General features: G+C 34.6%; 1 protein-coding gene across 1 annotated transcript in view; it reads left to right on the top strand.

The window, feature by feature from the left end:
* LOC106463882 (zinc finger protein 501-like) overlaps nucleotides 1–8575 on the top strand; it is a 15959-nt gene extending 7384 nt beyond the window's left edge. Inside the window, exons 4-6 of the mRNA XM_022391503.1 lie at nucleotides 5078–5255; nucleotides 6276–6711; nucleotides 7243–8575. Coding sequence (XP_022247211.1) covers nucleotides 5078–5255; nucleotides 6276–6711; nucleotides 7243–7786 — 1158 coding nt within the window. The 3' untranslated portion in view covers nucleotides 7787–8575. The remainder of the gene's footprint in view (nucleotides 1–5077; nucleotides 5256–6275; nucleotides 6712–7242) is intronic.
* The last annotated feature ends 3443 nt before the right edge of the window (nucleotides 8576–12018 follow it).

Genomic DNA, 12018 nt, shown 5'->3' with positions numbered 1-12018 from the left:
GGGGTATCTCTCCTGGAGGTGCTGATTTGATTTTCTATTCTGAAACGGATATTCTGGGGTGAATTTAGACTCTCTGTTTCCTGCTCCTTCTTTCACTAGACTTCCTCTCCTGAGGACTCATCTGATCAGCCACCTTCTGCTCCTTTTTCTACAGTTAGTTACACGTGTTTGTGAAGTTTTGAGATGCAACCAGTTGCTTTTGAATCTACCCCTGCTTTGTTGTCTAATTCTTCTTAAGGGGATTTCTTTGTTTTTCCTCCTTCTCCTGATATTGCTGTGCAGGCAGGGAGGTTTGCAACATGATTACATGACCCACCTCTGTCACTTTGTTCACCTCACCCATTTCATCATGGAGTCCTATTTCACCCTCCAGTGGGCATTTTTTCAGGGTTTATGGATGACCAAGATGGAGTCACCAATGCTTACTTGTATATTCCTATAGCAGCACGGTCTTGTCCATATCTTTGGTTCGTCCATCACAGGATGGTGTACCAGTTTCATGCCCTACCCTTTGGGCTCACTTTGCTACCTTAAGTTTACTGTTGGGTAGAGAGGGCTTTTGCCTTTCATCTTTATGCCCTGGGGCTATGTTTCCATTATTACATTGATGACTGGTTTCTTCTAGCACATTCCAAATGGGAGTCAGCCAGTCATACTTGTCAGTTCCTTCAAGTGGTTGCTTGGGTGGGCTGGTTGTTCAAATTGGAGAAGCCTTACTTACGTTCTACCCAGTACCTTGTCCATTTGGGTGTCTTTTTCAACACTCACCTCAGTCGGACCCAGCCTTCTTCTCTCTGACTACTTTCCATGGAATTGTCAGTTTGTCATATCCTGTCTGCTCCCTCAATTTCTGCACATGAGGTTTTGGGGATGTGGTCTTCAATGACTTCTCTGGTTTCCCTAGGTCATGCGCACATACGTTCCTTCCAGTGGACTTTGCACAATCAATGGAACCTTGCTCGGGATCCCTTGGATGCTCCTATTACCCTTTCTTTTTCCCTCACAGACGATCTGATTTGGTGGTTGGACAAGGCTCTCATGTTGGCAGGAGTCCTGCTTCCTCCTACACGTTCGGATTTACACCTCTTTACAGATGTATCTCTTCAGGGCTGGGATGCATGGGTTAATCACCAGGAGACTTCAGGACATTGGTCAGTAGACAAATAGTCATTTCATATCAATGTCCTAGAGCTTCTAACCATCTGTCAGGCTTTGGATCACTTTGATCCTCTCACCTGCCATTGTCTGGTGATTATTCACCTGGTTGAGATCTCTCTCTTTTTTTTACTAGGCCCACACTCACCACATTCATTTAATTGTGTGTCATGTTCCCAGTGCTTTCAATCTTATAACGAATCATCTTTCCCACCCTGACAAGATTTATTTGACAGAGTGGTCCCTCCATCCTCAAGTTTTCCAGTGGTTTTGCCATCAGTGGGGTTTTCCTCAAAATCGATGCATTTGCTACTACCCTGAATCACAATTTACCCCTCTTTTGGTACCCAGTACCTTATCCTCAGGCTTTGGCTATCACTCTGAATCACAATTTATCCCTCTTTTGGTACCCAGTACCTTATCCTTGGGCTTCGGCTATCGATGCCCTAAGCCAAGAGTGGTCACACAAATTCCTATATGTTTATCCTTCCATCTGATTACTTCATCAGGTGTTTTCCCTAATCCATCTTACTCCATGTCGGGTCCTTCTGATCACTCCCTACTGGCTGGCTCAACTGTGGCTCCTTCATTTGCACCAACTTCAATTATTCCTCCTGTCCCATTTCCCTTATTTTCCAACCTCCTATGTCTGCCTCAGTCGCTGGTTCTACACCCTGCTGTTCACATCCTCCGTCTTCACAACTGGCTTTTGTCCAGTTCTTGGCGAGGAGATCTGGTTTCTCCTATCAGAAATATGTTTTCAATATAGAAAAATTATAGCTTTCGTATTTATGTTTTGTCTGTTCCAAAAACTTAAATAAACTGGCCACCTAATTGTTTCCAACTTCAATCATGACACTTTTTTAAATAAAAACATTGTTACTATTATCAGTGATAGCAAAACATGTTTTCATTATTTAATTATTGGTTTATTTGATTTACAGAAGGTCATTGTGGGATTATTGCATAGTTGAAAAACAACCATAATGGTGACTGTGTGATGGTATGTAGTCATATAAATCAAGGGGATATGGAAAATTCCAGTAAAAATGGGAATAGAAGGAGAAAAATTAATACTATGTTGTTGTTTTTTGCCAGTGTTAATTGTAGAAAATGTGTGCTGATTAGTTAATCACATGTAATCAGTTAATTGTTTCATTGATGAATCCATTAGCCAGTACCACTATTAATGTGCATATTTATTCTATTTAAAGTGAAATCTTTATTGATTATCTTTGAAGCACAGAAAGTTGGAGGTGCACAATGGGTAGCCTAAAATTCTTTATTTGTTATTTTGTACTTATTGGAAAACTAGGCTTATATTATTTTTTAAAGTCACATTTTATTTCTTATAAAGGCTAAGCTTAAGAACCATTTATCAATTAGATATAATTTCAGAAATGTTACTTACCTCTCTGCACCACTATGAGTTAACCTCTCACACATGAACAAACTCCCATCTTTACACATATATATTGCACTGACCTGTGACATAATCATCATAATGCTGTATCCATCCAAAATTAGGAGGGTGATACAACCTACATGGGCAATATTCCTTCCAAAACATACTTACCTCCTATCCCATTTATAGCTATTACTCAACTGCCAGGTTTCTTACTTTGCCCATCTAAGCATTGGTGTGATTTCTTCTCACTTGCTCCAGTCTTTTATACCCCACTCAACTGCTCTTAGCGATATTTATCTTGTGACTCTCTCCACCTATGTCAATGCACCCTCTATCCTGAGGCTGTATATAAGCAAATCATTCAGATAATGTTATCACTTTTTCCTACAAAGCGCCACTAACTGGTTTCCCAGTATTACGATTGTTCAGAGATACTATAAACATTATCCATGTTATCTAGTTAAGTTGCGTAATAATAAATTATAATAAAAAATTGTTTTGATTGTCAAGCCGATTTACAGTATCAATTCACGGATTATTATTTCTGGCATAGAGGCACGTAAGATCTCTCCTATCCCACCCCTGATATCTAGCATTGAACAACAATTTGGGGAGGGGGGGGTCACTCTTGGTTGAGACTATCAATGATTTTATTCTTAGTGAGACGGAGATATATATTCAGATCTGTGGTGGTCCTCTGAATGGCTCTGAGGCTGAAATTGAGGGTGATCTTTGATATTTTGAAGAGAGAGAATTTAGATTTTTTTCCTGCACCTTCTTTCATTCTGGTGGCTTTTCAGTCTCTCTGTGGGATAGTTGTGAGTTTGCGGACTCGTAACACTGGTATCTAGGGTTCAGTTTCCTAGGGTGGATGCAGTGGATGGCCCAACAGTGCTTTGCTCTAACAAAACAAACTTACCTCACAAAAGTGTTGTTCCAATCAATGGTAATCAACAGTCTTTAAATGACCTATAAATAAGAAGCAAAAAGGAGGCCACTGTTGGATAAGCTGCCTTTGATTCGTTTTCTTCTGTTGGTTCTTCATGAGGATGATGTTTTGAGCTTTTTCCTAGTTGCTTTTGAGCCTGCTCCTTACTTGATGACTGAAAGGTCTTGGAGCAAATTTTTAGTTTTTCTCTCCATCCACAGATATTGTGGTTCATTCTGGAAGGTTTTCTTCTCAGTTCTTCTCGTGAAGGGACAGTTATGTCCTGTCAGACATGTTGTCGGAACTTCATGATTTAGCCTACTACTGCCAAGTGGAAGCATTTTCAGACTCTCAAATAATACTTCTGCTCCTTGAATATTTGGGTACTAAGGTAGAGTTTGTAGTTAACCTGAAAAAAATCAATGTGCCCTGATGGGATAGGGTAAGTCTACAGGCTTCTAACTCTGAAATCTAACATTTTGTTTTCCTTTCACTTCATTTTGTTGGAAGACTCAGGATCATCAAATTCACTGATGATAAGCATAATCCCTTGTTAGCATGCATATTGGTTTAGTTGTCAGCTTCTACATTCATCTCTGTTGTCGTTGGAGTCTAGAATTTTATTGGCTTCTACAGGGGGTCATAGTTCCACCCCCTATTGAGTCCCAACCCCTGACATAAACTCCTCGGTACATTGGTACCTAGAATAAATTCTGTGTATATACAAGAATTCCACTGGTTGGTTGGATCCCCAGCGGCCTCAGTGATTATTGTATACCTTCAGGGTCTGTGGGGCTTGGCTCCAAGAATTTCTGGACAAGTGGTAACTTTAACTAGGGATCCATATGTGATTAAGTCTGAACAGATGCTTTGTAACATAATCTCCCATCAGATCAGGCATGTCACATCTTCTCTTGCTTCCTTTCAATACTGACAAGAGATATTATAGAATAATATGTGAATTACATCACACACATTCATCTGCAGTTACTTACACTACTCAATGGTTTTATGTGCCTCTAATTTTAACCTCTCTCTGGTCTACTTAGAGGCTCTAGTGTATTGATCTTACACTGTTGATTTTAATTTACACTTTAATCACTAATCTTGTACATTCTCCATGTTCTTGATACATTTCAGGACAACTTTTTTGTGTGCTGAGCTTTTCAGACATCCTGAAGAAAATGGCAAAAAAAACATCATAAAGAGAGGAAAAAAATAATAAAAATACCAAACCAATTAGCCACTTAACATTTAGATCTAAACTGACAGAACCAAATGTAACAATCTATTTTGTTATATTTTTGAATGTTGATTTAAATACTAAAACATTCTTTACCATTAAAACTTGAGTACTTGAGAATGATCACACGTCATACCTGTTTTAAAAACAAATCTCACTTACTGTGAAAGCTCTAACTGGTAATAAAAATATTTTAGTATTGTTTACATACATAACTAAATTTGAAGCATTAGGTTTATTAATTATGTTATCATGTTTTAAACTAGTAAATATGGATACTATGTGTAATGGTAACACTGTCTGTTATTTTTATTAACTTTTTAAATATATTGTTTGATTTTAGAACATATTTGTCCAAGAGAAAACAGAGCATCCTGATGATCTGTTAGAAGGTGATATTATTTCAAAGTTCAGTGACAGCAATGATGATGATCTGAATAATTTAAACTATAATGACATGGATGTGAAAACAAAAATAGAATTTCAGGAAGAAATTGAATCGGTGTTAGAAACTACATCTGGTGAGTACAAACATCTAAAACTCTTAAGTGCATTGACACTGGGTTAAAAAGAATTAGTTAAATTCTTAGTATATTTTAAAAGTTATTGAATCATATGAGACTGGTTTAATTTGAAGTGTATAGATCTAAGTTTGGTGCTTCTTTTTCTTTTTTACTTCAATTTGGGAACTTTTTGAAAGCTGTAAAATGACAACAAAACATTTAAAAACAATTTTAAGATTATGCTTGTCTGAAAATGAATAAGGAGAACAGTAATTGTTTGTACATGAAACAGAAAAACTTTCTAACTGACTAGTGTTTATCCTTATTCTTCATCTATAAACATTCTGATTAATGGTTGGAACCTGTTTCAGTAGATTAATGTTTAAATATGTACAGAGAATGTATTGTTATCATTTATTTCTATAGTGTAGAAGCAAAGACTTGAATAATAGCAAATCTTCAATCTTTTAATTTAAAATGCTGAAGACAATAATCAAACAGACTTTTAATCAGAGGGATGATACCTGAACTTGATAAAATAATAAATAATATATTGATAAACATTTTAGTTTTGTGTAAATCTTGGGATTTTTAAACGTTTATTTATAACTTGCATAAAGAACTTTTGAACAAAATGTATAAAGTATTAATGTTAATTAACATTCTTAAGCAGACAAATCATTTGAACATATGGTGGTTAACAACCAATTAAAATTTGAAAATATCTCTAAAATATAATCCAGAAAGATACTAGCTGTAACTGCATTGGTTGTTGTGACATTGTACTATCATATTTCCACAGGTGATTTTAGATTTTGTATACAAAAAGTCTGTTGAACATGGAATTTACCTACAGTTCGTTTTCAGGTAGAAAGATCTTTTTGAAGTGTTAAACTATGAAAACTGCATCATAATTAGTTTTAGCTTTAATATTTTCATATTGGTATTTGTATTGATCATATTAGAACACTAAATATATTTAGAAGTTCATCAGATTTATTATTAACTGTGGTGTAGCATTATTTATGTCTATTTTAGATATGAAGACCAGTGTGAACATGTGTCCTGGTAATCATGTTATAAAACATGAAGATCACTTTCCTGAAGCTATAAAATCCCCCAAACCAAACTGTGGTATATGTGGAGAAACAACTTTAAATGGAAATAACCAAAAAGTATTTAATATACCTAAATGTAATGGTAAAGTATACAGTTGTGTAATCACTGGAAAAGAATTTGGAACAGTGGATACCCTAACACAACAAAGAAGGATACAGTTTGGAGAGAAACAATATCATTGTGCAGTTTATGAAAAACACTTTGAGAGAAATACTTCCTTAGAACAACATGAAAGAAGAGATCCTGGGGAGAAACCTTACAGTTGTAAAGTTTGTGAAAAACAATTTCGAATAAAAGGTAACTTAAAAAGCCATCAAAAAGTACACAGTGGAGAGAAACCATACAGTTGTTCAGTGTGTGGAAAACACTTCGTTAGAAAGAATAACTTAAAATCACACCAAAGAATACACACTGGGCAGAAACTACACTGTTGTACAGTTTGTGAAAAATTGTTTGGAACAATTGATACTTTAAGAAAACACCAAAGAACACATACTGGTGAGAAACCTTACAGTTGTACAATGTGTGGAAAACAGTTTGGAACAAACAGTGATCTAAAAATACATCAAAGAAGACACACTGGGGAGAAACCTTACAGTTGTTCAGTGTGTGGAAAACAATTTGGTAGAAGAAATTACTTAAAATCTCACCAAATAATACACACTGGGGAGAAACCTTACAGTTGTACAATTTGTGAAAAACGGTTTAGAACAAATGATACTTTAAAAAAACACCAAAGAACACACACTGGTGAGAAACCTTACAGTTGTACAGTGTGTGGAAAACACTTTACTTCCTACAAAATGTTTTCCACACACTGTACAACTGTAAGGTTTCTCCCCAGTATGTATTTTATGATGCTCTTTTAAGGTAAAACTTCTTAAAGTACCTTAAAAAAGCATCAAAGAATACACACCAGTGAGAAACCTTACAGTTGTAAAGTGTGTGGAAAACATTTTGTAGAAAATAGTAAATTAAAACAACATCAAAGAATACACACTGGGGAGAAACCTTACAGTTGTACAACATGTGGAAAACATTTTATAGTAAGTAGTAACTTAAAACAGCACCAAAGAACACACACTGGGGAGAAACCATTCAGTTGTGGAATTTGTAGAAAACACTTTGGATCAAAGGGTGAATTAAAACAACATCTAAGAACACACACCGGAGAGAAACCTTACAATTGTACAGTTTGTGAAAAACAATTCAGAACACGCAGTACACTGAAAATACATCAAAAGGTACATAGTGTGGAGAAACCTTATAGTTGTTCAGTGTGTGGAAAATGCTTTGGAAGAAATAATTACTTAAAATCACACCAAAGAATACATACTGGGGAGAGACCTTACAGATGTGCAGTTTGTGGAAAACACTTTGGATCAAAGAGTGAATTAAAACAACATCTAATAACACATACTGGGGAGTAACCTTACAGTTATAGCTGTACAGTGTGTGGAAAACACTTTGCAAGAAGTTGTGCCTTAAAAGAACATTGTAAAATACATACTGAGAAGAAACCATAGTTGTAAATTTTGTGGAAAACAATTTTTTTAAGAAACTGTAGCTAAAAATACATTAGAGAGTACACACTTGTGAGAAAAGTAAGAAAATTAAGTCTTAGGGTTTAGAATACCAAAAATTGGGTTTTGTTATTAGTGGTTAACACAGAACAGATCTCCTATTGTGTAGCTTTTTAACATATAACATTAAATGACAAGTGACCTTTTGGTCCACCTTGGCTGTCCTATTCACTAAATTAAACTAAACTCTAGAAAAAAAAAACTCAAAGCCAGTCCTTCTCATTAAAATATTTATCAAACTTTCCTGTAAATTCACTTAAATTAACTGATTTCACAACAAATAAAGGCAATCTGTCCCAAACCTAACCACCCGTTTAGAGAAATAAAGCTGTCTTAGTATTCTCACCATTGAATATGATAAAATATGATGCATCATAACTTTTAATTTCCCATAACTATCTTAAACTCCTCACTCAGATCATTTCTAATTCTTTTTTTTTTCAAGAGGAAACATATTCATAGATCTCAACTTATCCTCAAATGATAAAATCCCTATCTCAGGTATGATCATAGTAGACAAACCCTTACAGTTATATAGCTTGTAGAATACAGCTTAGATCAGTGGTTCCCAGCCTTTGCTCCACCAAGGACCCCTTTTATTATAATTTTTTTCCACACGGACCCCATGTTTTTGAAAGATTCCTCCTACCCAACAAACTGTTTTTATTAACTAATAATTAACTCGTTCTCCCACTTTTCACTATAAAATAAAAGACATATATAACTGAGTGTGCAATTAAAAAAACATCAGTATTAAAAAACTTACTTGTTTAATGAGATGGTATTACCTACGCGGACCCCCAGAGGCCCGGGGATCCCAGGCTGGTAACCATTGGCCTAGATTAAATAGTTAATTAAAAAAAACACCAAGAAAGAGATACTGGTGATGAATAATGGCTGGAGACGGCTTGAGTGGGTAATGAAGAAAAATTTAATACAACAGCAAATGTACAACATTTCGACAAGGTTTTGTCATCATCAGGTACAAGTAATGAATCTTATGATTTGATGACAAGGAACCCATGTTTTGAAAATACAGTTTGGAGATGTCTTGAGTGGGTGTAGTGAAGGAAACTTTACTATAAATATACAATGTTTCAATAAGTAACATTTGTCATCATCAGGTACAAGTAGAATAGTCAGCCCAACGTAACCATTTTCAGAAGTATTATAAGTATTTGACTCACGTCTCAAGTAGAGTTGTATAGTAGGTTACTAAAAACAAATAACCTAAAAGTTTCGATTAAGTAGAAGAGTAATGAATATCTGAGTTTTTGAATTAAAAAACCTAAAGAATGGGTAGTTTCTCATACAAGAAAAATGAATCAATTAATGGATTGAGTATTAAAATGAACAAATTTAGCAAAGTAGGGATAAATATCTGGAGAAACTATGACTGTCTTAGTGAGGTGAGAATGAAACATCAATTAAAAATTGTCACCCTTTTCCTTCCGAAGAGATCTTTATCTTTGTTCTGACAGAAAATCTACAACAAGAATGAAGGACAGTTTGTTATTAATAACGAGAATATTGTACAATTATAACCTTATGAATTTACTTATATCCTGACATTAAGATTTCATCATTAAATAAAGTTGACTTCAAACATATTTTAAGAAAGTAGAAGAAAATCTCTTAAAGAATAAATGAGCAATTTTATATCACCATCAGAAGGTTTTAATTTTTAATAAATTCTATCTTCTTCACATATCCTTATAAGGAACTAAAAGTCAAGGTTTTTAAATAGGAAAGATAGGACCCAACAGAAGGTGTTTCTTATTAATAAATCCTACTTTCCACTACTATTTCACATACTAAAATAATAAGCATAAGTTACAAACTCATCTACTAAATTGTTTTTAATCTTTTAACTTTGTAACAAGCATGGTTAGGAATACTTAATTTGGTTTGTTCTTCATTTAGAAATATTTATCTTTATATAGAATTTTTATAGATACATGTTTACCGACTTATTATGACAAACCAAACTTTTCAGAGGTAATTATTTTATGGATATTCTTTACGTAGGTCATGAAACTTCAACCTATAAATTATAACCTTATGGAGTTTATGGTTGTTCATAATTATGAAATATTGGAATCAAGCAGCATTTATACAACTGAATTCAGAAATGAATATGCGATATTTTTTTCATACCATTAAGTTAATTTTAAAAGTTCTGTGAGTTTTAGTTATGTTAAAAGTGTCTTCTACGAAATCTTTTCTGTAGGAAATAAAACTTTCATAATTAAAGGAAATAAAAATGCTTAAAATATTCCTTTGAATTACTAAAAGCACATTCAAAGTGTTAAAATGTTTTGTGATTTTGGTATTGTAGTTAAGGTTTTTACATCTGTAATTTACTTAGTTACCTCTAGATGTAACTGTTCAATTGTGTAAAGTTGAATTTAGAACTTTAACTGTCAATTTTAGTTCATATTGTGTGTTGAACTTTTTCTTTCAAAATTAAGAAATGTACAAAAGTATCTGTATTCAATCTACACATAAGTAATTTTACAGCTGGAAAGTTTGTGATGCAGGTTATGATAAAAACTGTGCCTATACTGAAAGGAAAAACAGACTACCTAATAGAAACATAGAGTAATGGGACAATTGTTTATTAAATTGTTTTATAACAGCAGTACCAGTATGTTGTTTCAAGATTTTTCAGATTATGTTATCCTGATTCTGGTCATTGTGCATACAGTTAGAAATACTAATCAAGTTTTTATAATTTCAACTTCTAAGAACTTTTGTATTTGTGTAACTGTAGTATTGGAAACTTAAAATATTTGCAATTATAAGATATGTAATCCTGAATACTGATTTCATATATCTGTTGTTGTCTCATTATTAACCAGTTAAATGAAAAGATCTTAAACATGATTTAAGTTTTTCTTTTTTTTTTGTGACATTACATGATATCCAATATATTATTAAGTAATGATAAAAAGATGGAATGAGCAGATTTATGTTAATAATTTAAAAATATGACTGATTTTTATCTTCTACAAAGATGACATGTTGTGTTGTTAAAAAATGTAATGTTGTATTGCTGCTCTAGATAAAATTGGTAAAACACTTCTTGCTACTTATTTTCATGGAGAATATTTCATCTATACAAAGGCAGGATACATTTGATTAATTTTCTAGAAGTTATATTTTAGTATGGACTGAGCTGAACTCGGTAGTTATAATGCCAAAGCCTGTTAACATGCACCACCTTTGGCTTACCTTGCCGATCACATTTTATTCGGAAAGTCACGTCTGAAAGATGATCCACTATGTCATATGGGCCTTCCCATGGAGAAGACAACTTAGGAGACTTCCATTTGGTCTTTCTGGGATTATACAACCACACCTTGTCTCCTGGTTCAAAGCTGACTTCAGTAGATCTCTTATCATAACATATCTTCATGGAATCAACAAACGTTTGAACGCAATTGATGGTGAATATCATCCAACCTTTCCGATAACACTTTCACAAACTCTGACACATTTTCAGGGAACTCTTCATAAGGTGGGCGTCTTGTTAACAGATCCACTGGCAACCGAAGTTCCCGACCAAACATCAACTTTACTGGAGTGTATCCAGTGGCTTCATGCTCTGCTGTCCTGTAGGCCATCAACAGTGGAGAGAGTAAGACATTCCAGTCATCTTGGCGACTATTACAAACTTTGCCAATTCCTGTCCCAGTGTCCAATTGTACTTTTCTACCATCCCATCAGACTGTGGGTGAAGTGGCGTTGTCATGGTCTTTCGTATGCCAAACAACTTGCAGCATTCTTGGAACACAGCTGATTCGAAGTTACGGCCTTGATCTGAATGTAGTTCGTATGACATACCAAATCTGAAGAAGAAATCACAAAAAGCCGAAGCTACAGTTGTAGCTTCCTAATTTCGTATTGCATATGCCTCAGGCCACTTGGTGAAATAATCCATCACCACACAAATGTACTTGTTTCCAGCACGAGTTTGGGGCAAAGGACCAGCAATGTCAACAGCTACTCTTTCCATTGGTGCACCAACTTGATATAACTTCATTGGAGCACGTCCTTTATGCTTGAGTCCCTTTTAG

This window comes from Limulus polyphemus, unplaced genomic scaffold (genome assembly GCF_000517525.1).
Source record: "Limulus polyphemus unplaced genomic scaffold, Limulus_polyphemus-2.1.2 Scaffold1509, whole genome shotgun sequence".
NCBI classification, from domain to species: Eukaryota; Metazoa; Arthropoda; class Merostomata; order Xiphosura; family Limulidae; genus Limulus; species Limulus polyphemus.
This window is presented reverse-complemented; position numbering and strand designations above follow the sequence as displayed.